The sequence below is a fragment of the Drosophila virilis genome, chromosome 3 (genome assembly GCF_030788295.1).
Source record: "Drosophila virilis strain 15010-1051.87 chromosome 3, Dvir_AGI_RSII-ME, whole genome shotgun sequence".
Classification (NCBI taxonomy): domain Eukaryota; kingdom Metazoa; phylum Arthropoda; class Insecta; order Diptera; family Drosophilidae; genus Drosophila; species Drosophila virilis.
The window spans coordinates 90,433-118,331 of record NC_091545.1 but is presented as its reverse complement, the minus strand read 5'-3'; the positions used below and the strand labels follow the sequence as shown (position 1 = coordinate 118,331).

General features: G+C 39.0%; 4 protein-coding genes across 13 annotated transcripts; 2 read left to right on the top strand and 2 right to left on the bottom strand.

Moving 5' to 3' along the window:
* The first annotated feature begins 239 nt into the window (after positions 1–239).
* On the top strand, positions 240–1,506 carry Vdup1 (arrestin family protein Vdup1). The gene is made up of 3 exons (XM_015168226.3): positions 240–692; positions 751–936; positions 992–1,506. The coding sequence occupies exons 1-3, from the start codon at positions 240–242 to the stop codon at positions 1,370–1,372; spliced, it is 1,020 nt and encodes a 339-aa protein (XP_015023712.1). The 3' UTR covers positions 1,373–1,506.
* E(bx) (nucleosome-remodeling factor subunit NURF301 E(bx)) lies at positions 1,192–15,400 on the bottom strand. Of its 5 annotated transcripts, none has more exons than XM_032435630.2 (13): positions 15,323–15,400; positions 14,258–14,712; positions 9,784–13,701; positions 9,340–9,720; positions 8,976–9,284; positions 7,475–8,908; positions 7,273–7,406; positions 3,706–4,051; positions 3,082–3,637; positions 2,883–3,026; positions 2,462–2,825; positions 2,313–2,397; positions 1,192–2,246 (listed from the first exon to the last, which is right to left on the bottom strand). In XM_032435630.2, the coding sequence occupies exons 2-13, from the start codon at positions 14,544–14,546 to the stop codon at positions 2,041–2,043; spliced, it is 8,166 nt and encodes a 2,721-aa protein (XP_032291521.1). In that variant the 5' UTR covers positions 14,547–14,712; positions 15,323–15,400; the 3' UTR covers positions 1,192–2,040. The 5 variants fall into 5 exon arrangements, with proteins under 5 accessions (XP_032291521.1, XP_070064699.1, XP_070064698.1 ...); XM_070208598.1 differs by having other exon boundaries at positions 15,328–15,372; XM_070208597.1 differs by lacking the exon at positions 15,323–15,400 and adding an exon at positions 15,230–15,316.
* A 312-nt stretch (positions 15,401–15,712) lies between these two features.
* mthl14 (methuselah-like 14) lies at positions 15,713–19,663 on the top strand. Of its 4 annotated transcripts, XM_070208604.1 has the most exons (8): positions 15,713–16,002; positions 16,063–16,191; positions 16,898–17,054; positions 17,112–17,522; positions 17,706–18,408; positions 18,479–18,612; positions 18,669–18,754; positions 18,810–19,663. In XM_070208604.1, the coding sequence occupies exons 3-8, from the start codon at positions 16,921–16,923 to the stop codon at positions 18,986–18,988; spliced, it is 1,647 nt and encodes a 548-aa protein (XP_070064705.1). In that variant the 5' UTR covers positions 15,713–16,002; positions 16,063–16,191; positions 16,898–16,920; the 3' UTR covers positions 18,989–19,663. The 4 variants fall into 4 exon arrangements, with proteins under 4 accessions (XP_070064705.1, XP_032291533.1, XP_032291535.1 ...); XM_032435642.2 differs by lacking the exon at positions 16,063–16,191; XM_032435643.2 differs by lacking the exon at positions 16,063–16,191 and having other exon boundaries at positions 15,718–16,002; positions 17,721–18,408.
* Positions 19,007–27,725, bottom strand: DIP2 (disco-interacting protein 2). 3 transcript variants are annotated; one of them, XM_015168188.3, is made up of 17 exons: positions 27,457–27,724; positions 27,262–27,398; positions 26,267–26,338; positions 25,764–26,186; positions 25,320–25,702; positions 24,984–25,074; positions 24,364–24,916; positions 23,969–24,306; positions 22,376–23,701; positions 21,735–21,895; positions 21,547–21,628; positions 21,385–21,489; positions 20,954–21,323; positions 20,234–20,894; positions 19,728–20,176; positions 19,517–19,665; positions 19,007–19,456 (listed from the first exon to the last, which is right to left on the bottom strand). In XM_015168188.3, the coding sequence occupies exons 2-17, from the start codon at positions 27,362–27,364 to the stop codon at positions 19,353–19,355; spliced, it is 5,370 nt and encodes a 1,789-aa protein (XP_015023674.1). In that variant the 5' UTR covers positions 27,365–27,398; positions 27,457–27,724; the 3' UTR covers positions 19,007–19,352. The 3 variants fall into 3 exon arrangements, with proteins under 3 accessions (XP_015023674.1, XP_002060309.2, XP_015023675.1); XM_002060273.4 differs by having other exon boundaries at positions 21,735–21,844; positions 27,262–27,725; XM_015168189.3 differs by having other exon boundaries at positions 27,262–27,724.
* Positions 27,726–27,899: the final 174 nt, after the last annotated feature.

The following is a 27,899-nucleotide window of genomic DNA, read 5'->3' as shown; positions in this document are numbered from 1 at the left end:
TTGAACTGTCCCCAGCGGACGTTGAAACTTTTTTCATGTTTCGAGCTCATAAAATATATATGTTTTATTTTTTTATTAGCCAAATATTTGTGTGGGAGGAATAGCTGCAACTTTTAATGATCCATATACATTTGAAGCTATACTATATGGCAACAATTTAATGCTTACCTTTTCGACAACAGGTATTCCAAGGCCATTCCAAATAAACAAATCGGAAAACGTTCAGCTTTAAAGCGAATATGCCGCGAAAACTACTAAAATTTCTCATTATCTTCGATAATACTTCACTACTGTACTTCCCGGGCCAATTTCTTTCCGGGCGTGTACTTATAGAGCTGCAAGACGAAACACCAGCTCTGGGTCTACATTTTCATGTAGTTGGAGAGGGTGTTGTGCGGGCTGGAGGTCGACAAGAACGCACATACGACAAAGAAAATTACATTGATTTCCGTATGCGTCTGCTCGGCGATGTAGATCAAGGCCCAGCGATACTATCACCAGGCATTCATAGTTTTCCCTTTAAATTGGGTCTCCCAGTCGGATTGCCGTCCACATTCCTTGGCAGTTTCGGTTGGATACAATATTTCTGCACAGCAGCTCTTCGCGAACCCAAAGGACTGACTCATAAAAATCACCAGGTTTTTATTGTTATGAGCCCCATTGATTTGAACCTGGAGAAGCCTATCTTATCGGTAGTTATACCATTAACTGTTTGCGAAACATTTTTATATTAGTATTAATTTTTTATAGCAACCCTTTACCTGTGAGGTCGAACACAAACTGGGTGTTGTTGCCTGTGTCGGTGGCGGCCAAATCAAATGTCGTGTCGTTTTGGATCGTGGCGGATACGTACCCGGCGAGAATATACTCGTCACCGCATTTATATCCAACGCTAGCAACGTGACCATCAAACGAACCAAGGCGTCGCTTACTGAGGTAATCTCTGACTTATAGAAAGTTATAGCTTAAATAAAAATGTTGTGTATTGTAGACCATTGAGTACTTAGCACGAGGCAAAACAGTTCAATCAGAGAAGCGCGCATTGGCTGTATTGGTACGTGGTAAAATACGTCCTGGTGGCAAGGACGAATGGCACAATGACAGCCTTTATGTGCCACCGTTGCCGCCAACAAATCTGCAAGGCTGTCATTTGATCAAAATTACCTACGATGTTTTTTTTGTCATCGAACCAAAGTCTCTGGAAAAGGAAATCAAATTGCAACTGCCAATTGTTTTGGCTACATATCCATTTCGAAATAATACCAATGATGTTTCTAACACATGGCCTGAATCCGTACTGAAGCCGGACACACACTATCCATCGACGTTGCCCATATTTCGCCCATGGCTGCATGAAAAACCGAATGCGTAACCTCCATGATTGTCACTCGACATGATACAAAAAATTGTTGTATTAATATTTACGCCATACATTAACTAATACTTATTTAACTATTTATAACTTGTAACGCTTCAAGTATGAAAAACAAAAATTATGAAAACTAACTTTCCACTTGTTTCTTTTCGATGTGAGCATTTTATGTTGCGCCTGTGGAATTTAAGTGGCATTACAGAGATATATATAGATATAAGTAAGCTTGATTTACTTGTACCTACATATGTATCAAAACAAATGCATATGTGAGTTTATTTACATCTTATTTTGAGCTGTACATAGGCAAAACTACTGAGATTGTTATTAATAATTTTCTTCACATTAAATTGAACTTAAATCTGCTCGATATTAAAAACGAAATCCATTTTTGTTATATATAATAAAAGAATACTACTACTTATATTAGCTTCAGTTAATTATGTATATATAATATATACTTATATATATGTATATACACAGTAATATGTATATCAGAGCGGATACACTCTACGTATGTATGTTTTGTTGTAGTGAAAGAATTTAGTTTATTTTACCTATGTGAAAATCATAATTTTTGTTTTTAATAATGATTTTGTTAAACCCAGCTTAATCCAGTGTAACTTTTTCCAATTGTACCAACAATCAATGTTTCGCTTATATGTGTTTCAATTGCCTTGACCAACAATATTTTCTCGAAAACTTTTGATCTTTTGCACAAAGAACGATTCAAGTGCTTCAGCGCACTTATAGAATGAGGACTCCTTTGGGTTATAATAGCGGCAGTTATCAAATATTTTTGTCATATCGCCAATGAATTCAGCGAGCTTAGTGTAGGTGTTTGATTCGAGTTTGTTTTCCATCTGCTTGAGATCTGTGAAAAATATAAACAACTTTTTTATGAAAACGATTTCAATTATTGTAGCAATTTGCAATATACCCATCGGCTCCTTTATCACTTTATAATAGTCCGGCGCCTCTTCCGGATCAACCGGTTCCATAAATGGCCAGGCACTTTTATGGGACTGCAATAAGAGTATTTCTTCTACATAAGAACCAATTTGTATTTTATATTAATCGATTGGCTACCTGTATTTGCTTAATCAAGCTTTTGAGTTCAATAACTTCATTTTGCGTTAGACTTTTTATATTTGCGGTGTTTACGTCCGAATTTCTCTGACATTCTGGGCAGACATACTCATCAATGTACTCAGCCTCGCTCTGGACGATACCTACGCAACGACCATGGAACCAGTCCTGGCATTTATCACAGCAAATATAAAATTGTGACTCATCGTAGGGCTGACGACAGCTACAATAAAGCTGTTGAGTTTCACGCGCTTTCTGACAATCGGTACAAATGAATTCAGTTAGTTTTTTAGACGCCTCTTCGGTAATGTTGACACAGTCACCATGGAACCAATTGCTGCACAAGTCGCAGCCAACATAAAACCTACAAGAAGAAGGTATGCTTAAGTCAAGTCCGGAAGTGGTTTAAATGTGGACTTACTTAGTGTCATCATAGGGCTTACGGCATATACAATATAACTTCTCCCTTTTCCTAGTCATCTTCTTAGGCCGACCAACAGCGTGTCTGTTATGCAGCGTAGGTGGCTCCGTTCCAAGACTGCGGCCCATAGATGGTTTGGAGTGACTGCAATTTAATGTAAATGTTATGTCCCGTTCAAATTATTTAGATTTCTACTTACCGCTTGTGTTCATTATTCTGATCCATCAGTCGTTCAGTAAACACTGAAGTACACTCGTTTTCAGTTGTGTTCTCTGGTGTCGTTGTGCTCATGGCGCGCACGTGTCGCTTGACTTTGGCCTCCACTTCCTCACGGATTTCATTTTGCAAATTGCGTTCCAACAGGGATCGTTTGCGTAAGATGGTTTTCTTAAGCAAATCTTTATGGCGCTCCAATTGCGTATGCTTTGGTTCACTTATATTTGCTGCATCCTCCATTGGCAGATTCTTACGATTATTTTTAACTGCGCTATTGTGGTTACCACCGAGTAAACCATGATGACGCTTCGATGGAGTACGTATTTTCCACTCATCATCATCGGTATTATTATGACGTGACGTTGTGCGTCGACGATTAGAAGTGCTGGCACCTTCAACTATGGAATTTGATCTGTTCGTTGATGGCGTCCATTCGCCCAGGTTCTGAGAATTTTGTTGCTCCTGCTTCATACGCATGTTGACCAATTTCTCTTTAAGCTCGGGACTCAGATTACCTTGGTTTAGTACATTTGTAATAGCTGTAATTATAAATAATATCGATTTATTACACACATGAAATTTATTATATATTAAGGATTCTGCCTACTTTCTTGTATATAGCCGCTAGTGACGACAAAATTTTCCGTTTGCTCATTCTCAACGCCTTGTATCAAGGATGTGGCACAGAGATCTGTTGCTGCTACTAAGGAATAATCTACGTTTTCCTGCGACCCAGTTGTTCCAGATGCGTTGAAGTTGTTGTTGTGTGAGGTGCTATTATGCTTATCAGCTTGGGCAAGGCTACTGGGCTTGACGTCAATACCGCTGCTGCTGTTGCCGGTGGCACATGTGCTGTTTGTAGCGGGGCAATTGTCGTTTGGGGCAGTCTCCTCATTATTAGGTGTAGGCGCGGTGGCGTCGTTGTCGGTATTGTTGCTGGTCTTATCGTTGGTCTGCAATATATATCGATTGACGGCTTTAGCAATATCAAATTCATATAGTTGCTGAATATGATCATGACTAGCTTTAACATTAACTATAGGTAGCTCCTGAGGTGGCACATTCCGTTCTTCTTCTGTCTTAATACTAACTTCATTATTGCATGCATCATCATTTGTACTAACACTATCTTGATATTGGTTCACCTCCTCTGTAGTTGTTTCGATTATAGTTTCAGCTGTTAGTGGTGTAAAAGGCACCGATTTTTCCTTTGTACGAGGCGGGCTGCATACAACAATAATTTCATCATCATCATCATTATTATCATGTTTAGATTCACCGCCATCTTGTACTAAATAATTTGAGCTTACAACATATACAATTGAGATGCCACCAACCTATTTGTTTTTTTTTTTTTGTAGGAAGTGACCAATAACATTATTCACATAATATTTATTAAATCATTAATTCGTTATTCTCTATAAAAAAATTGTATATACAGTACTTAAATAATGTTTAATGGTAGATATGATGATCACCTACCTGGCTTTAATCAGAGATCAGTTGTAGTATTTATTCCAGGCAACCTTTTACGATTTTGTTATGGTTTGTAGTTTGTGGTTGAGATGTTGTAGTAGTTGTTTGACGAAGAGATTAACACGTGATTTTTTGGGAGTTGTAGTTGTTGACACACGGATTTTTAGGCAATTCGTTTATTACGTTTGGATTTTATAAGTATTGGCAGCATGGATTTCATTTTAAAGGGTATTCGAAATTAATTTTTAATGTTACAAAGTTAGTTCTTTAAAAAGATTTGATTTTGTAAAGCTTGCTTTTAAAATATGTATAATGAAAATTGCGGCAAATATGTTTTAACGTCTTTTTGTGTATTTTGTGAACGAGTTGTGATTGTTTGATGCGTGTGTATGTGTGTGAAACTCAGGTATTTCATTAATCGCTTAGATAGTTTTTTAACAAGTGTAAAAATTTATTTCGATTTAGATGAGATGATTACAAATATGGTTAAGCCTTTGTGTTTTTTTCTTCTTACAAAAACTAGCTTACATGCGCTTACGCGGGGCGGAGGGGGCAATTTGGAACGGAGTAATTCGTCGTTTAGTTTGCCATGTGATATTATGGACCAGCACTGCCTCCGATTTATAAATATTTAATAAGTCAGCCAACTAAAACTCTGTGTGTGGGTTAATCTCTTCAGCAATATTTTTTATATATATTAATTGTTCATGTTTTCATTTGATTTTTCTTACGATTTTTTTAAAGCAATTCTAAATTTGGCCATGGAAAAACAACAAATTTTGTTCGGTCTATTAGTTATGTACTCTAATTCAACTGATTTCTGATTAAAGTCATATATGTTATTTGTTTAACATATGTAAATCGATTTTCATATATTTAGCATACATTGGATTACAGCGATTTCTTTTCATACATACACACATGTGCAGAATATGTATATGTATGTACATACATTATATAGTTATAGAAAGCGAGCGCTTTTTGTCAACACAAAGGCCAATTTGCAAATAATCATCCAACTAACTCAGAAACAAAAATTTACGCACCAGTTTCAATACAGTGTGCATATTCTCATGGTTTATATAAAACTAAAGGAAACATGGGGCTTTAAAAATGGAGTATATATGCGTAAAAAGTCAAAGCCTCAGAAATACGTTTAAATGAAATAGAAACACGCGTTTTTATTTTTTGAGAAATTCAAGTAAATTTTTTTTAGTGTGTGGAGAAAAGTGTATAAGACTAATGTAGTTATTTAACTAACACACCTCGAGTAAACAATTAGGCGACAGTTCTGCTGCAATTTTTGTTCCTTATATATTTATAATGAATATTTGGTTTTGTCTTTAAATAACTTGTTTCCAAAATTTTACAGTTTAATATACTCAAATTTGATATTTGCAAAACTTGTTTATCTATATTTTTAATGCATTAATTAAATTGAAAATAACGAATTTAATAAGTTGAAAATAATATAAAAATAATTTATTCTATTTTTCTGTTCCCATTATTTAATATTTACGATTACTATGCGATTTTAAAAGTTGTATATGTATTTAATTTTTATTAGTTTTTTTTTTTATTTATTTATTTTTTCTTTTTTGTATCTCAGAAGCATCTATCAATATAAGAAGTGAGAATTAATAAATGTAAACCTATATAATTAATATGGTCTGCGCTTGAGTATATTGTATGAAAAGAAACAGGGTTGGTAATCGTTATTTTGTATATTTCATACATATTTTTATTGCAAAAAGCGCTTTACATACATTACAAGTAACATAGACAATAGAGATAGAGTTAAAACCAAATGAAACTAGGCAAGAAAATTCTATACGCATGCAGCGTCTTGTCTAATACTTTTGCCCTGGTCGCTAAAATTACGTCACAGTCTGTTTAATTGCTCGCTAAAAAATTAAATACGTTATAGGTAAAACTCATTTGAAATGCTATGTGCTCAACCAATAATATATGTTTTATCTTCTATCATGTTTTTGTTTTCTTAATATTATCGATAAGTTTTAAACTGGCATTACATTAAATTTACATCGCTAATTGTATAAATATAATAAAATAACTTAATGAAAGGAATTAAATAAATACGTTTAATTAATCATAATCAATTTTCAAAAATGCACTTTATAGAATATTCACCAACTGCATCTAATTTTTAATGAGTCTGTCTGTGTATATGTGCGTTTGCGTGTGTACGTTGTAGAATTAGTTGACAAATAATTATATTGCAAAATAAAGCCTTTTGTTGTGCAATTTTTAACCAAACAAATTATTTCTATCTTGCTGGACGTGTATTGGAAATCGCTCGAATCACACTTTTACATGCCATTAAGGAATGTGCATAGTACGCACAAGGCGCAAAGCGTATGAGACATAATCATATGCAATTTGCTTTTTCACTTGTGGAGTATTCCATACAAAAGAGTTTAACAAATAATTGATAGTTATTAAACAAAACTTTTCTAATAAATAAATGAAAATTACTTCAAATCATAGCAAGATGCGTTATGTTCTGTGGTAAATGTTAACTTAAATTACATTTTACATAATTAATTAAAACAACATGTGTCTCGGAAATTTTTCGATTGTGTTGTCGATCGGTACAAACGCTGCCTACTGTCTATAAAGTGCTTAAAAGTTCCGCGCTCTCTCGCCTTTATATGATTTGCATTTAAAAGCTACTCACTTGTTGATGTGTCGCCGTTTGAAGAACAGGCGTTAACGGCGGCGGCTGTGACGACTGTACCGCTGTTTCCGGTTGCACGGCTAAATAGATTTTTGTGGGGCCTAAGACGCCTAGCTTGCCATTAGATTCTTGAGCTAAGAATGAGTAAAAAGAATAAATTAATTTAGAGCTTACCAGCAGTTTTAGAGTATTAGAAATTCACCTTTCATTAGCTGCTGCTTCACCTGCGTTTGTACTAGCTGCAGTTGTTGTGCTGTAAAGTCGTTGCCTACTAGCCCTTGCAACACTATACGTGGTCCGTGCTCTGTTTGCAAAACTTGTGCCGTGACACATTTAATAACCGTGCCAGGTGGCTGATTCTGGAGGAGACTCTCTTCAACGCTTAGGGGCTGTTGTGCTGGTGTCTGTTGGACCACTTGCTGCACAATGTGCTGCTGCTGTGGTTGCACTTGCTGTTGCTGCGTAACAACTTGTTGTGGACTTTGTTGTACAACACTTTGCTGCTGCGGCTGTTTAGTAGGGGAGGCTTGCGGACTTGATTGAGATACTGCAGGCGTTGCATTGTTAGTCACAATATGGGCATTGCCATCGCCCTGATGCTTAATATGTGCCACAATTTGCGCTTGATTGTTACCCAACGGCTTGACAATCACTTGCTGCCCATTAATAGTCGCTACCTGTAGCTTGCCTTGCGCCAGCTGCTGAGCTAACGTCGAATTCGGCACTAACACTTGCTGTGTGGTTGTCTCATTGTTCTCTGTGGTACTACTCTGGGGTTTCTCTTCAATGGTTTGATGTTGCTGCTGCTGCACCACCAGCTGCTTAACCAACTTTGTTTGCGTTGTGGCCGTCGATTGAACTGGTTGATTGGCTTGTACCACATATTGTTGCTGTGGTTGAACGATGTGCTGCTGCTGCTGCTGTTGTTGTTGCTGTGTTTGTATTTGCTGTTGTACCATTTGTAGAGCTTGACTTTGCGGTACACTCCGTTGAGTAACGATCGTTTGACCTGGACTTAATATTATTCGCTGCCCGCCAACAACAATTTGTTGTTGTACGTTGCTTGTGTTGACAATTTGCTGTATCACTTTTTGTGTAGGCTGGCTGCCCATCTGTTGATTCACCACAATTTGTTGCTGTTGTTGTGGTGCCTGCTGTTGGATGTGTTGTTGAATTGTTTGTGTCGGAACAATTTGCTGTTGTTGGACCGTTGCAGTGCCTTGTTGCTGTTGTTGTTGACTTGGCGATGCAGAAATGATCACCTTTTGGCCTTGCGAACCTTGTGTGACCAACAACTTTGAACCGGGCTGTACAAATACCTGCTGATTCGGTGCAGCGGCGGTTACAACTTTCGGCACTAATTTTTGAACGGTAGGCGAAGCTGTGCTCGTCTGACCTGTTTGTTGCTGTTGCTGCTGAGCAAGTAAAAGTTTGTTTTTTACTTGTGCTAAAGGTAGCGTTACGCGTTGTGACGATGCGAGGGCTTGCGCACCCGGTGATTTAGCAATGTTAACATGCTTCATTGCGATTTGTTTAATCACTGGAGATGATGAATTTACTGCAGTCGTCGTTGTTGCCACTGCGTGTGATGCTGCAGGTGTTGTAATTGTTTTGATTGGCAACTTTCCTTTGACACCTGAATAACAAAAATAAATGGTTAAAAAAATAACAATAATTAAATGTAAATTGCATGTTAAACTTACTTGATGTTACTGTGTTTGATGTTGTTGTCGTTAAGACATGTAGTTTGCCGTCCGGCATTTGTACCAGTTGCTGACCTGGATTGAGTCCACGGACGCTTACTTTGCCATCGGGCCCACGTATGATTTGTACTTTATGTGGCGTGGAAGCGGGTGTCGTTGATGTTGCATTTGTAGACGGGGCGGGGCTTGTTGTTGAAGAAGTTGATGTCGAACTTCGCGCTAATTGCGTACCGGCTTGCTGTATGATGCGCGTCGTACCATCCGGATTTTTTACTATCACACGTCTACTACCAATTACTTGTCCCTTAACTGTAAAAGCTGATTAAAGATAAATCATAAAAAAAAAATAATTTCACTAATTTACCAGGTGTTGATGATCGAATAACTTCGTTAACGCCAATTAGTTTACGTTGTTGATGTGCCGCTCGTTGAAGTTTCAACTGTTGTTCCATTTTATCCTTGACGTCTTCCCCCGGTTTGGGCGCCAATAGAACTCGTCCACCTCCTGGACTTCCAACAGAGGACGCATTAGGACCGGAGCCGTTATTCGATTCAAGTTGCCGCGATGTCACCGAACGAGTTACCGTAGCAAGGCGTGCCTTTTCTTGCTTCTCACCAATAAACTTAATTTCCCATAGCTCGAGCTTATCCTCATCTACCCACTCCTCGCTTATTTGTGGCTCTGTTGGCTGTGGTGATTCAGCACGCTTTCTTTTTCGCAGACCCGACCGTATTGATGTGACCTCTAAGGGAGTTGATTAATAACAAAAAAAATCATTGTTACCAAAAGTTAAATAACATTTCTTACCCCTAATTGTCTTTGGCATCTCTAATGGTATAACTACCTTCCGTCGAAGGTAGCTCGTCTTTTCGCCATATCGACCGGCGTGACGCAGCTTTAGCAATTCCAATGTGACAATCTCATTCTCCGTTGTAACCTGATGTTTGCCATCAGTGGATGGCGGTTTGGCAATCATATCATCCCATCGTAGACAAGACCATAATATTCTTAACTGCAATGCTATGCACGACAAAGTTGTTGCATTAGATGTACGATATGACCAGCACGTACGGAACAGTGGCCTAGAGCACTGATACTGCCAAATTGAGTTATTTTTGGCGGCATGGTGAAAGCCACTTGCCGGTGCTTTACCGCCCAGTCGGGATAGCTTAAGCAGCTCGAAACGTGGTAAAATCAAAAGGCTTCTCTTTTGTTTATGAGTAAGGAAGTTTGAGATGAGCGGATAACGTGCATACGATGACTTCTTAACGACTGTTGCTTTATCATCAGCTTTTACTGATTGCTCGTACAATTTGGACTCATCACGCAAGAGATAGACACGCCCCCGTGTTGAAGTTGCAGAGTATACACGCTCATTGCCATTTTCGAAATACTCCCGTTCATATTTAGTGACATCCTCACGCTTAACCGGACGCTGAGTGATGGGAAATCGACGATTTTGCTTGTTGAGAGGTATATCTTTATCCAAGGTTTGATCTAAAACATCTTTAGTGCCAATATATGCCTTCTTAGGTTTTAGTGTGCGTTTCCGACGCAAACCGGGAAAATTATCCATTTCATCCATATTCGCCGTTAAGCTCGCCACGCTCGCTGCCACAGCTAATGAATCTTCTGTGCTCTCAATTTCAACATTACTGCACACGTCCATATTCTCGATGAAGTCCATTTTGTCCGAGTCCTGTGTGTTTGAATCGGGATTTAAATTACTGGCATTTTGCTCTTCCACCTTAACTGTTACTTTATTCGCATCCTCGGGTTCGCTCTGCAAACAATCCGTAATCAGATGATTACTAAAGGTTATAGCATGCGCACGCGCCTGCTCCCAGTCTTGCAGCAAGTCGAGAGGCGCTTCCGCTTCAGCTAATTTGTGATCCTCAGACTCATCAATTGCTAGCTGAGCAGACTCCTTCTTGCCTTCTGTCAATTTCTGTTCAAGTATGGACGGCTTTTTAACTGCACCCAAAATTGCTGCCACCGTCTCCTTTGAGCCATTTCCCGCAGTGTGTGCCTTACGTAGTAGCAACAGCAGCTCCTTTTTTGCACGTGCCTTTTGCAGACATAGAGGCGAGTAGCAAGTGTTTTGAGTTATTTGTGAAACGGCGTTTGAGTTTGTATTGCATTCCTTTGTGTAGCAGCGGAAGGTTTTAGCGTAGCGGTTTAGTTGACTGAATTGCAAACGCACTGTTTGTATTTGCTTGGCGAGGGAGTTGACGAGATCCAAGTTAACGTTGCATGCAATATTTTTGCCTGAGGATTCAGTGAGGCGTATTAAACGCTTCTCCAGATACGTTTGGTTGCTAGTGCCAGTCCCAGCAATTGATGGTATTAAAAGCGGTTTTACATCTCCATCACTATCTGATTTCATTGCAATTTTTTGCTCAACTTCTGCCAATTTAGTGCGTCTCTCCAGCAAATCATCCAAGCGACATTTGCGCGCTACCTTTGGATAATATATGCGACCGGGTTCATTTAAAGCTTTGCTTACATCAATGATCCCATTCACTCGCTCACCAACGTCTTGAATGACATTGACATGTGTGTATTGTTTGGGCAAATAATGGCACACCTGACCCGCCTCGTGGACTGACTTACATTGCTGTATAAAGCGATGAGTTCGAGGATCAACTAGGATAACTTCGTTTACATTCTGCTCTTCGCCCAACGTGTAGTGCACATAGATGCGATTGTGTGACAACGGCTGGGCGCGGGTCCTTCGGACACGAACTCCGCACCGTCGACTGCTCGATAGCCAGAGCCAACCCCATTGGCCATGTACCCGATACTCCTCGCCCTTTTGCTTCCATACCTGGTGCTTCAAGCCCAGAGAATATTTTATATAATTGAATGCGAGACGATTGCGCTCCTCTTCGTCGTCGCGTTCACGTTTTTCACGTTTTTCTTGTTTCTTGCGTTCTTCGCGCTCGGCGCTTGTTATGCGTTGCAAGTGCATGTGTCCAAGCTGTTCGTGCCACACATTTGCAAAAACTACGCTTTTAAGGGATGCTTGAAACAACAACATAACAGCAGCAAAATCAGTGGCCCGTTTGGCATTCATTACAGCAGTATTCCACATTTTTTTGTTGTTCAACCAATTGGTATTCATAAAAGACGCCGCTATATTCGATTCAAAATTGAGCAGGGTTTGTCTCAGTGTTGTTATAATATTATCGCATGTTCCCATTGTAATGCCAATCCACTTGAAATCGGAGGCAGTAGTTAGGGAAAATTTGTGGGATAGGTGACGTCGTTTATCGCGTTCCTCATTCCGTTGTGGCTTGTTTAGCGCTATAGGATTAGTGGCATACTGGTTAACATAATTCTTAAAGCCCTGTTCCATACCCAGCTTAAAGTAAAGTGTGCCACTATTTAATTGATTCGCCTTTTGACGTGTTACCATTTTGTTCTCTTCAACTTTCTTTACGTTTTCAGCTGCCTGGTCATCACTTTCTTCGGCAAGAGTATCGGCCGGCTTCTTATCGAGAAGTTCTTGTGTAGCCTCTTGCTCTAGATCTAATAAGGTGCGCTTGTTATGTTTGTGCTCATTGGTGAGCGACTCTGTTAGTTTCATTTGCCGCTCTATTTCTTCCTGACGGTCGGTTAACTGGGAATAAAGCCGAGTCTCCAACTCTGCGGCATCTAAACGTTTTAGGAGCAATTCAAATTTTGCTGTTGTGCTATAGTACCAACAAGTGCCGTCCACCTGATCTTCAACAAATATGCGCCGCGCAATAAACCAGTACTTGCGGCCATGTCGATCTACGCCGAGAGTATCGTGACGTATAAGGACGCCCTGTTTCTCTTGCATCAGGATACAATCCATAACGCCCGTAACCTTATGTGATCGACAGAGACCACACTGCCAGTCCTCAGTTGGTACATCGTTCATGGGTGGATCTACACACTCCAAGTGATAGACTGCAGGGCATGTTTCACAACACAACAAATCCCCGAGGCGATGACAGACGCGACAATGGTCATCATAGTGAATGGGACCTTCCTGCACCATCACGTCACGCACTGAGTTTGCAGTAAGAAACTGATCGCCCAAAAATTGTAACACCTCTAAACGATACTCAACGCCAGTATAGGGATATTCGCCTGTGCTGAGTATTTTATAAACATTTCGATCGAATTCTCTGTCACTTTCCACATAGCTGCGCAACACCTCTGGCCATGTGATTGCATCTATCAGGTATAAACTGATATTAACTGTGTCCTTTTGATCAAGTGGCCCAAAGTGTGTGCCCTGTACATCCTCCTCACGTAAAATCGCCTTCAGAAGCATTATGTGTATATCCGTTAGTAGTGCACTCTGCTCCTCGCAGACTAGAGCCGCACAAAAGTCCTCAAAGCGAAAGGGCGAGAGTCGCACCAAGTGGCGGAAGCGTCTCAATACTTCATAAATACTTAGTGCGCGCAAAACATGCGCATTGTCTATAAATAGATCCTGGGATGAATCGGGTAATTCGAGAGCCGCATATTCTCGACCCTCTTGCAGCCAAATCGGCTCCGGACTTGGTGGACGCGATAAGCGGCCAAGCCCGTTTTGTGTAAAGCTGCAGACTGAAAATTCGGACTCACTCTCATTGGCTGCATCTAAACTCTCGTCGTCGCTCGGCGTAAGTAACAAATCATCTTCATTATCCGTCTTTTCCTCATCCGAATCTCCGAAATCCGAGCCATAATGATACTCCGACTCGAAACCTGTCACAATTCAGAGGGAAAACAATTAAATATACATTTGTATGGGATTTGTGTATACCTCTGCCTATGTGTTCAACATTTACCTTTTAAACGACCAGAGATAATGCCTGTCATTTTAAACCCCTCTTCTTTCTATTACTATTCTTGGCTTTAAGCCAGAGTGGTAAATATTCGTTTGAAAAAATCTAAAGTAAATACAAGACTTTAGTCGTTCTTTTGCGCTATTGTTTCCTTTGGATATTTTCTTTCGACTAACAGCGTTGCAATTAATTATAATTTGTAGAATTTACTTTAAAAATCAAGGACAATAGCACATTACTTTACTTGTCAATCTGAATAGAATTTTACCAATTTGCTATATTTCAAGAGTTTGACAAGTTTTCTAAAGGCTGCTGAGTCTACAACAACCCAGATAGTAAAATATGTACAAGAATTCATAAGGAAAAGCTTGCTCCTATATTAATATAGATGCCCCCAATGTAGTTCTTAGACTTAGCTAAACTCTTAAAGCTTGAGCACTTGTAGTTGAGTCCTTGGTATTACTAATAATATTTACCTTTTCTGCCTGAATAATTGTTAGCGCTAGCGTTAGCGTGTACATTTGATTTACGTCCCCGTCCACGTTTTACGCCGCTGCCGCGACCACTACGATTGTTGTGGCTCCCGCGACTGCACTCATCGCTTTGTGGAGAGATGCAACGTGATGCTGATGGAGTACTTGGCTGGGACTTTCCTTCACTGAGATATTTCGGCTTCTTGAGCATATGATAATTGAAACGCCCCGATGAGCGCTCATTTGGCGTCTTTGGCGGGCGTCCACGTTTCCGGCTACCGCGACCACTCATTATATTCTGATCAGCCTTTGCGTCGTTATGTTCAATGCCTTAGCCACCCACTTTCTGCTTAAAACTATCGTACGTGCGTGTGTGAAAGTGTAAGCGTGTGAACGTACAGTAGTACTTCAAATACGATTTATTTTCTTTTAGTTCTTCTTGAAAAAACGCACATTATCTAAAACAAAATAAAGATTGTTAACACAAAAACAATTTGCTGGCAACTGTAACTAGCACTCGCTCGCGTTCATTTGCGCATACAATTGTATTGGCGCATATATGTCCATATGTATGTACATGTGCGGAAAAAATCGATAAGATTCACAAAATCTTAAAGAAGTGCCATTTTGTTTATAAATCACATATAGTTGCTTATTGCATGTATGGCGCCAAAATCACACGCGCATACACATACACATACATACACATATATATCCATGCAAATCACACAGTTAAGGATGTTCTGCCCTGAGCCAGGTTTGGCAAATTATACATTCTCAATGCTTAATGCAGTGCTGGTACTCGACACACACAATTCTTCGTGCCTGCGTATGTGTTTTGAATAGGTGTATATGTGTGTGTGGAGCTAAAGCCAACGCACATTGTCCGCCATTTATAAAACCGAAAAATTTTTTACAGACAGCCATAATAGTGTGTGATCAATACAATTGACATTACTATTTAATGTCTTTTACCCATTGCACTTAGCATCACATAGCGGACGCTTTGTAATATTTTTTAAAATATTATTTAACTGTTTTTAAGCAAACTGTTGGAGTGACTTTTACCTTACATTTTACTTCTGCACTAACAGCCCGAATAGCGTACAGTCAGCCAATCACAGCGCGTTTTTCATTTGCTAAAGTCGCAAGCGACACCTAGTAGTCGTTTAACGTACTAAGGAACCCATGGTTGCAAGCGAGTCATGCGCATTGATGCAATAGGGGTTGTTATCGATATTTGGACATGGAATCTTTGAATTTCAAATTCGCGAATCGAGTTATGATTGTGCCGGCTTTGCTTGTTTCTTTTTCTTTTAATGCAATTAGCTCTTTCTTAGTACTTAGAACCTTAAATTTAATAGTACCTGTTATTTGATATTTGACTTTAAATAAAAAAAAAGGATTTTGTAGCCCTGCCATATTCTTCATTATCTTATCAGTGAACTATGCGCCTATAGCACTTATGTGCAGACGCTTTATTCGCTAGTATTACTTCATTGTGCGTTCTCGTCGGATGCAATTTTAAAATTAATTTCTTAAATGTTGGATACAAAGTCTTTTCATAAAATGCTTACAATTGATAATTAGTGCTTTGTCGTTACCTCGCCATAAAATATAATTTACATGTTAAACGGAACAAACAATTCCGTTTATAAGCATTTGAGGGAAAACGATTTCAGATAAAGATTCGTTTCCAAAACATATACACCTGTCTCTCTTAGTGCCGTATATCCACAAGTTCATTTGTAAGTATATACTTATAATAATTATTACAACAAACGCCAACTGTGGTTTGTGCTCCGTAGTTATTACAGTGTTATATTACAACCACATCTCTCCCCCTCTATTGGGCTGTTTCTTTGCTTATCATTGCATTTATTAATAATTTGCTCACGGACTTTATTTGGAATTGATATATAAAATTAAAAATGTAGGTAAGGTATAACAAGAATTTTGATCAGCACATTCTTATTAATATGACGTCATGTGTGTGTGCATGCGTTTGATATTTTGAGAAGATAGGGGAAAGATAATACATTTTGATAGATTCTTTTTTTTATATGTAGGTAGGTAGAGAAATTGTAGACGCATACAAAGTATACGTTAAATAACTTAAATATTAGTTGGATCATCGTAATAAGCGAATCGTGTTAATTATATAATAAAACTAACATCAACAAATTATTATGTTAGCTTAAACGAAAAAAAACGGGAGTAGTGCAGTAATCCAATGCAACTTTTCAAACAAAGCATTTTAATGATGATATTACGCACAACTACATAGAAGATTTTACCGGAAAATAGCAGTTTTGTATGTTTTATTTATATACTCACGACAGAAGATGTTTACATTTGTTTTATGCATGTATGTTCTTCATACCAAAATCGGCTGTCATTTGTTCACATTTTCAAAATATTAAACGATTCAATTTAAAAGTTGTTTATAGGTGGCGTTATACTCTAAATATTGCAAACCGTAGATATTTTTGTACTACCAAACATCATAAGATAAATCCAATGGTTGGGGCTCAAGTTATTTACGCGTTAGTTTTTTATTTTAAATCATTTATGAAAATCATATGATATTCGGATCAAAGCCCCGAATTGCACCCTTGCTTTTAATGTATTGTTTCTTTCCAGTTGATATATACAATAATTCTAACATGGGGTGCACCTATCAGAAAAGGGGATGGCAATTTAAATTTAAAATATATCTAACCACATATATTTGCATTCTTTTGGTTATGACTAAAGCTGAAGAGTTTCCAAATACCACGGACGTATATGATACTTACAGGTTCTAATAATAATGTGCCTTTTATACCGATAAATTAAATAGCCATTCTTTCTATAGCACAGGCACGACATTTGGGCAATTAAACAATATAAGCTCTAGCGAATTTAATACAACTTCAACTCCAAATGTCGCTGCTAGTAATATATCAACACCGGCTCCGACAACGGACCCAAGCATGCGAACTCCACAGATCACATCAATACAAAGTCAAAACCAACCCGTTGACTGTTCACAGCGTGAAAAATCCAGAAAACAGCCAATAGCTATATCGACCTCAAGATTACGGAAGTGCTGCCCGCTTGGAGAGAACCTAGACTTTTATCGCGAAAATCAAAGTGATTCAATGTGTGATAACGCCGTATTAAATTTTGAACCAACTGTCATAAGTGCGGTACTTTTTGACAATTGCATTGAAGATTTGGAAATACCTACAATATTGCCCTATGAAATTGGCAATCCATGTAATAGGTAAGTTTACTCAGTGCAATTATTTTTGCAGCCTGCAAAGCTTTTTTGTCAAAAATAAGTTCCATCAAAAACTATAATAATCTTACTAATTCTGATACTAGTAATCATTTTTTTTTTAGTCCCATGCATGCAACACAATGCGATATATGTTTAGAACTCTGAAACTCTTTGTATTTATTGCAGTGTTACCTTTTTCAGCTCGTTTCAATACGAAGATCCGGAAGACCAGTTTTTTGTATTGCAGGATGGGTCGCTGTTGATCATCGACAAAAACGGAAATGAGTCTTACACAGTAGAAGAAAATTATTGCTTGGACCAAGATAAATCTGGCCATATGTTAGCATTTATATGCATCACCCAAGTTGAAGAGGTCTCCAAAGCGAAGATTATCATTGTAGCCGTGATGATGCTCATAAGCATGCCTTGCCTACTCTTGGTCAGTTATTTGCATCTGACTTTGCGACTATTGCGCAATTTGCATGGGTGGTCCTTGGCATTGATGTCCTTGTGCTTAGCCTGCGGCTATTTTGTGCACTCGGTGGTGCACATATATGGAATACCAGCGGGTGGCTTCATTGGATACGTTATACAGTTCTTTATATTAAGTTTTTTCTTCTGGTACTTCTGCATTTGCTGTAATGTGCTCTTGAATATTTGGTACAAACTGCCCTTCTACGTACAATTTTCTAAGACGTGGACAATTTTGAACTTTGGAGCATATTGTCTATTCGCTATTACTGGACCAGCGATTCTAGTCTCGCTGACTGTGCAAAAGGGGCTGCCGGGAATGCCTTCATATTTTCAGCAGGGTCTCACGGAATCAATTCGAGATTCCCAACGTTACTTCATACCACCAGTATCCACACTATTAGGTCTTAGTTTCCTTGTGAGTCAATGCAATAAAAAGAAGATAAATTATTTGAAGACAAAATATATTAATAATAATCGTTTTTTAGGCAATGATAATATCGTTCTTTGGCTTTCAACGAATAAAAACTGATGGTTACCTGCGTGCCGATGAGGATGAAAAGATAAATTCTACTCCAATTCGTCAGTTTGATCAGCAGAAATACGAGGATGTCAAAAAAGAGTAAGTTATTGCAATCCCTTTAAGTATTAATTTTAATTCTGTAAGCTCATAAATAGCGCAAAATGTGTAGCTTTATTGGGAATTATTATATTACTAGCTTGGCTATTCGAAATAGTAACTTTTTACTCGCCTGGAAATGAAGGTAATATATTAGTGATAAAATATTAGAGTATCCTATAACTGCATTTATATTTTAGTCTATTTATTGCTCTGTGATATGATAAATGGACTTCAGGGCCTGTGGATAATGCTAATATTTCTTGTAGTACGTAGACGACGCACTATAATACTTCGATGGTGGTATGATCGCGGTACGCATACAATTGTTGAGGGCACAGAAATGCAACCAGTTAACAAAACACTGCATCCTACATAAGAAATTAATCATAACTCATTAATATATATAAATTGTTTATTGCATTTCACAAAGAAAGTTGTTAATATTGTTTTTGTTGTCACTTTCATACATTAAGTGTCATTGAGTTTAAATGTGGTTGCGGGGGTAAAAGGGAGACTGAGGGATAATCGTAGCAACTATGTTGTAAATTGTTTTTAAGGAAAAAGCAATTTAGTTCAGTTATTTTTGTTGATGTCACTAAGTTTAAATCATGCAAATCTAAATGTTTTTTTGTTTTTTCTTTTCGCAATTACAAGGAAAATTCATTATATGGTGATGAATAAATAATTGTTTTTCATACTTATGAATTTGAATTGCGCATCATTTAGGACTATAATACTATTTACATATTGTATGCAACGTAAATGGGATCTAATTGATCGGCCAGAAAACCATCCCGTAAATGCATACGTTGTTTTTCTCCACGACTGTTAATGGGAACAACACCTGAAATACAAGTGCAAGTCGTTTATTAAAAATGCCTATTTGATATTCAAGGCAATTTACCAGGATCAACCACCACAACAACGCCAACAATGAGCTGGTGCTCTTCCAGAACAGTGTTTGTAACTAAGGGCACCAAATCGAGCGCCTCCGATTCGTTACCATCAAGTTCTACAACTACAACCAATAAATTTGTCCATGTAAACACCGCGCTGTGGGGGAGTAATTAATGATTCATTTTTAGTGTTCCGGAAATGGGACTTGTAAAACTTACCATTCGGCAATTTTCTTATGACAGCGTAGTACCGAATTTTCAATATCTATTGGATGATAGTTCATGCCTCGCAACGAAATCACTTCGTCTAAAGCACCAACCACATAAACAGCATCGTGCAATTCCTGATCATTTGAATTTACGGCACCTCCCATAAGGCTTTGCTCAGAATTACCACCCAGTGAAGTATTTGAAAAGTTTAATTGTAGTTGGCTCATGGAGTTTAAGGACTCTGTGTCACTGTCACGACTTGCCACACTTGGTGTGGTTTCATCTAATATAGAAGCTGCTTGAGAGCATTCTGTTCGTCGTAGGAAACCCAAATAGCCGGTACGTGCATACATTTCAGAGGTTGCACCAGTGACCAATTTTGCATTGAAATGATCATTGTAGTCCGTCTCATCGCCATAGATGGTAAAATAACCATTTGCATTGTGTGGGGCTTGGACCTACACAAAAAGATAATTATACTTGACTACGTGTTTAGTTTAATAGAAAAAGCTTACCCAAATTTCACCTAAATGTGAATCGCCGCAGTGTCCTTTAGTTTCTGGATTTGCTATGATAACTTTCACACCCGGTAGTAGCTTGCCAGATTCAATTAAGCATAATGAATTGGGTGCGCCTCGCTCCACCAATGCAACGCGATTATTTCGCAATGCCCGTAGATCTACATACACCTGTGCGCTCTCTGCTGAGCTAGCACCCTGAACACATATGGCTGGGTTAACGCGGCATCCAAAGGAGGTTGATACACAGCGTGTATTCAGTCCAAGTCCCTGGAATAATTTGCAAAACTGTTGGGTCAGTGTCACTCGCGGACGCTCTTCGCCAACAACCACGCACGTGCGCACGCATCTTAGATCGACATTACGTTGTTTGAGAGAGGGCACGGAATTACTCAACGCTTTAGTACATAGCTCAATTACACCATACGAACAAAAGGTATCGCGTACGCGATGCTGGGAGAGAGTTGAAAGCCACAGACTGGGATTGGCCTCTACTTCATAAGGGGCGATTAGAATGGAATGGTGGCCGCTGTATACCCCAATAAGAGTCCACATTACAAAGCCAAGGCCACAATACGGATCTAGACATAAGGCGACATGTCGTGAAGGATACAACTCACAGGCCAGCTTTAAGCTGGCGCACAGACTAGACAAAGATCTGTTATACAAATTATCATGTTAGATTCAGCAAAGGATAGTTGTTTGGTGGTTTCTTACCGATGAGTTATGTTGACACCACTTAAACGACCACATGTGGACACACTGAAATCTAAATAGGCGCTGGAGTCCAACGAGACTGTGGCTATGCCAGCCAATTTACGTTTTGGGTTATCATCGATATCTAGTATGGGTGGCCACGTCTTTGGATCAATTGATGACGCGGCCTCTCTTGATTTCAATAACTTAATAATTGGTTGAATAGAGAGCACAATTCCGCTTTTGGAAACATCGACAATCATGCGAACAGTGGGTAACGTTGTGATTAAATTTTGTGGATGCGGTGGTCTTATTGTTATAGGTATTGCCCCAAGATAAAGACATCCATAGAACGCGCAAAGCAAATCCAAGCCAGGCGGAAATATGAGTGCTAGAAAAAGAAAAATTGTAGCTTCATCTTGTATGACTTTAAATATATAATCTCAACTTACCAACATGATCACCTGGTTCAATTTTGCCTCGTTCTTGCAACAATGCAGCTATCTTTTCAGCTCGTTTGTGCAGCTCAGAGCATGTCAGCGTTTTTGCTATAGCTCCTGTGTAAATTAATTGCGTTTACATTGAAGGATAATTTACAATACTTACTTACTTACCCTTTGCATTAAGCAACGTAAATATTATGTGATCTGGAGAGGTGTTTGCTCGCCAGCGTAAGACGCCAGTTATAATTTGGGGCTGATAGGATTAATGATAATTAGTTATGATAATTAGTTATAAGTGTAACTAATACTTAATGATAATCAATAAACCTACCTTACTTAATGATAATCATATGACCTACCTTACGTTCCCCGTCTTCGGCCATTCCTACATCGCGCCCATGTGCAACAGCCAAACGATTGCCCTGCACTAAATTGCCGACCATGACGGAGGCGGGTCCTACACCCGTGTCTGTAATACCACAGCCAGATGATGAGCTTAGTTTTGCAGTAGTTTGCACACCTTTTTTATTTTTTTTTTGTTGGTTAGTAGTGAAATGATTTGTTGTTTTTGTACAAGGATTTGAATTGATATGCAATAACAGTATATGAGTTGTATAAGTTGTTTATACGAATTAATTTCAAACGAATTGTGAATTTGTTAATTGAAAGCAATGCAATGCAATTAGTTTAGTTGACATATTTTAAGTTGTTTTGTTTGTCGTTTTTATAATACAGTGTCATTGTTTTTGTAGTTATTCAGGTGAGTGTTGTTGTTTATTAGTGGTGCGTATTTATTGTAGTGGGCATAGTAGGAAGCAACCGCAGCAGTTCATTGTTGTTGTAGTTGTTTGTTGTTGGTGATTAATAAAAAAGAGGAAAACAATATTTGTATTTTTATCAGACACGAATGTATAAAGAAAGCATATATAGGAACCAATAAAGCCAATGGATTAACAATAGGTTCTATACTACCCGCTTAGCGCAAACAAAAATCACTCACCTTGATGCAATTCTCGTGGCTTTGGTAGATTGGTGACGCAAGTGTGTGGACACATTAAAACATTTGCCGGATGGAGCGAACCCTCCAGAAAACGACGCCTCGCTTCGCATAAATGTATTCCCCCAAGTGGTGTCTTCGGCAAATGATTCGGCGGAACAAGTGCCAAACAATAAATTCCAACCTGATGTATGGAATCAACTGCTTGAAGCACACGTGACATCCACTGGAAACTTTCCTCCTCCGAGCAGTCAGGTCGTTGCTCGGCTATGACACAGACTCGCTCATCACGCAAAACTTTAATGCTGAATACGGCAATGCGCCCTCTATAGATAAATCGCATGGGTTCGACAGCCAGCACTGTGGCAATGATGTCATCGGCGTTGTGCTTTCGACCAGTAACAGTCATTAGGCCATCTCGTGATCCGCACACGAAAACCAAGCCCCCGGGTCCAAGGAAGCCTAAGAGCCCTGAACGTACATAGTATTCATCGCTAATAGGCTTGGGTGTGCTAGCAATTGTACCGCCCCCGTCTTTTGGTTGCTCTGGATCTTCAATGAGCGGCTGAACTTTAAACGTCGAGTTCGTCATTCCATCGAGTCCAAAGTAACTGGCACCAGTTGAGCCACTCGTCACACATATCTCCCCCACCTGATCCGTTTTACAAAGCACCGGTGCGCCCTCAGAGCGGACAACCACCATTTGTGCGGCTGGCATAACCTGCCCGCAGTCTTGTAATGTAAGGGAAGTCAAAGAGTCTTCGCTATCAACACGCACAACGCCGTGCGAGAGGGCGGCCATGGATAACACGCCGCGTCCAGTAGCCGATTGACAGAATCCGGTGGTAGACGAGCGACCTGGCCGACGAAGAGAAACTGTAAAGACCTCTGAGCTGCTGGCGCATGGGCAAATGGCATCCGATCGCAGACCTTTTGCTTGGAATACATTCAAAAACTGATCGCATGATGACAATGACCAGGGATTGGCACCATCGGCAATAAGCAGCATGCGCAGTGAAGCTAATGATATATCCTTGTGATCCTTAGTGGCTAATAAACCCCAGTGTAGATCTCGGCTCTTAACGAGACAGCAAGACGCACGATGTTTTGTTATTAACTGCATCCAAGATGAGGGCCGCAGCTTCATCAGAGCATAGGGAATGAACACCACATGCATGCCATTGAGTATAGACGTCAAAACAGCATGCCACAAGCCAACTTCTCGTTTAAAGTCCAATACGCAGACAATTGTTTCACCCTCAGTGTAATGACAGGCCATTGTCAGAGCACGACAGTGATTTATCATGGCAGCGCGACTAACAGTGATGCCTGGTATAAAAATTATATATATGAATACTAAGTTAGTATATTATCCAAAAAGGCAGTAATTATATCTCGTGAGCAACTCGTTTATAAGTGACTATGATTAAATATGCTTTAGGATGCAAAAATAAGAAAATCAAAGCACGCGAATCCATCAAGGAAGGGCAGCTTAGTATTTTTCTTGCGACTATATGCCAATTACTGGAATATTGTACAATAAAAACAATATATTCCGTATGAATTTGTAATGTAACATTTTTATTATAAACTTACCCATTACACTGCCCTCTTTATCAGTAGTATACTCAATATACGCAGCTGCCGTGTCTTCAACGCGCAAATTGCCTACATTAAAGTCTTTGGGTGGTTTGGGCAAATGCTCAGTAACAAACCATTGTAATCTTGGCCAGCCTTTTAGTTTCGCTATCTCACCAGTTGCAGACTTGGGCAGACCCTTTAAACATGCCTCTGAGGTGAGTGCCACGGTTATACCACATGAACTAAGTAAAAATCCCACTTGCTGTGGTGGAGTGTCCGAGCTTGAAAGCGGTAACTCAATTGGCAAGGGCACCAAACCACGAAACATGCATCCATACCACGCAGTTATGAAGCTAAAGAATACTCAAGAATATTAATGCCGCATAAAAAAATTGTATCCTTAATCTCACCTTAAGGGATCATTATTTGGATACACTAGGGCTACACGATCTCCTGGTTTTAGTGTGACCTGTTCGGGTCCTTTACTGAATATCTTTGTAGATAGCGCATAAGCGATTTTTTGTGCACGCGAAAGTAGTTTCCCATATGTAAGGGTTGTGGTTATTTTACCGTTAGGATCTAATACCGTAGCCATCGAGCTTTTAAATGAATTCATTCCATAGCGTTGAAGTGCACACTCTAATGTACGTGGTAAGCCAGCTGGTATAGAAAGTTGTTCCCCTTGCACCGGGGTCATGGTGCTGCCCTCGGGCTTGGGTGCATTCGGATCCTTGGGATTAGCAGCAATCTCAAGCTCGATGTCATTGTCCTCATAGAACTCGGGTAGCGGCCGTCGTTTGGGTCTTTTAAGCGTATTTAGCAACTGTTGAATCTTGGCCGATACTTTCCACTTTCCATTAGCATCTGTTTCATTAAGCTCTGTTTGAGAGACGTTAACATAACGTGTAACTCGGTCTGCAATGCGATGAGCGTTGTTAAACTGGGTTATGTCTGGTGCATTAACTGTTTGGAATATTAAATAAATTAATAATTGGTTCCGATTAAAGAAGTAAACGACCACTATACTTACAATGCTTCTGTTTATAAGCTTTATCAGTAAATTCATTATCCCTTTTATATCCAATTGGTGGTGACTCTGTGCTCGAAGTGTCCGATGTAGGCTGGCCATATAAATTACAATTAAACAATTAACTTGTAAAAAATAAAAAGTATATACAGTTCATAAAAAGAAAGCACTTATTATGTGCGTGTACATTTGTTATGATGATCTACCGCGATGATAGATAATCAATGTATATATTATTAACTATTACCAGTCAGAGCACAAATAGAGCTCTTCGCAATAATTGATCAAAATTAATAATAATTGCAAGCAGAATGCTATTCTTAGCACTTGTAAACCCACCAGAGGCGGCAAAATCTGCGGTGGACGTCGTTCGGCTGCGCTGCCCGACAAACTATATTTTTGACTTGGCGCTTGAGATTGTTTGACATCATGCCGTAAGTGCTGTTGCTGTGCGATCATCGATGATTCACGTATTGGTGGCTTAATGATTGGATCCGGAGGCAGCATATTTTTACTTATATGATCCCGTGGATAATTATATTCCTTGTCCGGTGAAATAAGCTCCTCTGGTATCGATTCGTCATCACTGGATGAGTCCAATTCATCGTTACATCCAGGGCTGCGATTAAGCACGGAACTCCGTTTTGAGGGCATTGGCAAGCTAGGCTTTGGGCGACCTTTAAGCGCAGCCAGTGCCTGTTGCACAGCTTCCTGTCTAACCTCTATAAAAAAAATATGTGTCAATTCCATGTTGTAATATACCGTTTATTATAGTAGATCTACCGGAATGATATCGCTTCTCATTGTGCGTTACTTTACGTTGTGTTCGCCGTTGTCGATTTTGGCTGCTATTTGTTGGGGGATGTGATGCATGGTTTTGAAAGGTGTTTGGCTCACGTGTGTTTTGATAGCCGGGATCTCCTACTGCACCGCCTTGCGGTCGCATATTCTCGTAACCAGGTACACCACCTCCGCTCTGAGGCGTTGACGATGATATTGATATGGCTGAGCTCGGCTGGTGAAATTCTGTTTTTTTGGAATGCCTTTGTTGTGATGAGGGCAATGAAGGTACTTCAGTCACATAACTATACCCCTCACTAGAGACAATGACGCCATCATTGTTTACGTTGCTGATGCTATTGTTGGACTCTTTAATATTGTAGTATGGCGGTGGCAGCAAGTTCTTTGATTTCTCCACATCGTTTACTATTAAGAATCACGTTGCTCCCATTAATATATTTATATTTCCAAACCAATGTTAGCATACACATGCTAAGATTACTTACATTCCTGTTTCTTCAGGTAAGGTTGCAATAGCTTTGACCGTTTCTTTTCGTATCCTTTTTGGGTAATGTCACCTAAACATATACAAAATATGCTCATTTGAATTAAAGGCTGTGATTGACATGACTGGTATATGTATGTACATATGTACATACGAATTACCACTATGTGAACATCTATTCATATATGTATATAAATTAAACCAAACAAATACCGATATCTGAAATGGTCGTTATATTAAGCTAAAGAAAAAATTTATTGTAAAGGGTTTTGTATTTAAACAAATTTAAATAATTACACTTTATACACTTAATATTCATAACTTATACCAAAATCATATCGACATGCTTATAAGCATTCAACTTGAGTTATCTTTAAGCAGATAAACCACACCTATAATATATGCCATGTATACCGTTAGTTGGTTTTGCTATGAATTTATCTATCTATATGCACATACGAGTTTAATCTACCTCTTTAAAAAATTTAGGAGCCCCATCTGTTCTATGTAGATATTTCAATAGATGTGTATCATGTCATATGCATTCACATATGTACTATTTGCACATGTTTAATCATGCAGGCACATATGTAAATACATACATGTATGTATGCATGAACGCATTTGTGTTGCACATATGTACGTGTATGCAGACACATGTCGTTTATCCCACAAAACCGCACACAACCACACGCGTTATATCAATAGCAGTTAACGGGGTTGGCGCGATGACAAAGACCCCCCGTTTTTGTCTGCCTCTTTATCTACAACAGTAGCTGTATCTGCAGTGCTCAAACTTACTGCTTCAAGTATTAGTTGGAATGCAGACATGACCCATAATAGACTACTACTACATCATGCTTCAGATATACATTCGATTTTTTATGTTGGGCCATGAGAAAGAGGCAAGGAATAGAATTACCCCATAGGAAATTGATTATTAGTCTATTACGTAGCAACATGTTTAAGTTGTCCGTATACGGTTCAGAATGATACCTTCAGATAACTCTAAATCCAATTCGGCCAACTTTTCGCGTACATCAGATGGTAGCGATGAAACAAGGTCCATCCCCAAAAAGTTGGCAGCCGTCGCAGACATTTTTGCTGTGTACCGCTGTTGTTTTTCTAAATGGCTGGAGTTTTATGTTAGTACATAACAATGTACATATAAAAGTATGTAACTTAACATACACACGCGCACAGGCATACACACACCGCTACTTTGCAACTTTGTTTCTAAAACTCGATCGATTTGCAATACATTATTAGATAAAATTAACGAGGCTGGTATTTCGTCGAAGCTTAGTACTTAATGCAATAATTTTTTCACATTTAACTTAATATTTTGCATTATGCTGGCGCAAATTAACACATCACCCTATGTGAAATAGCCCTAACAGCAACCGCACCGACAAACGCGTATATATAAACAAAGAAAAAGTAGAAACTACGAATGAGAGAAACACGGGTATGCCGTAAATGACCAATATTTGGCTCTCACTGCGCATGATGTCACATCTTAAGAACTGTGTGCTTAGTTTAAATAATTTTAAATTGTTAACATTTTTTCTTAAATTTTTATAAAAATAATCGGAAATGCAACACTTATAAATTTATTTATTTATAATAAATCG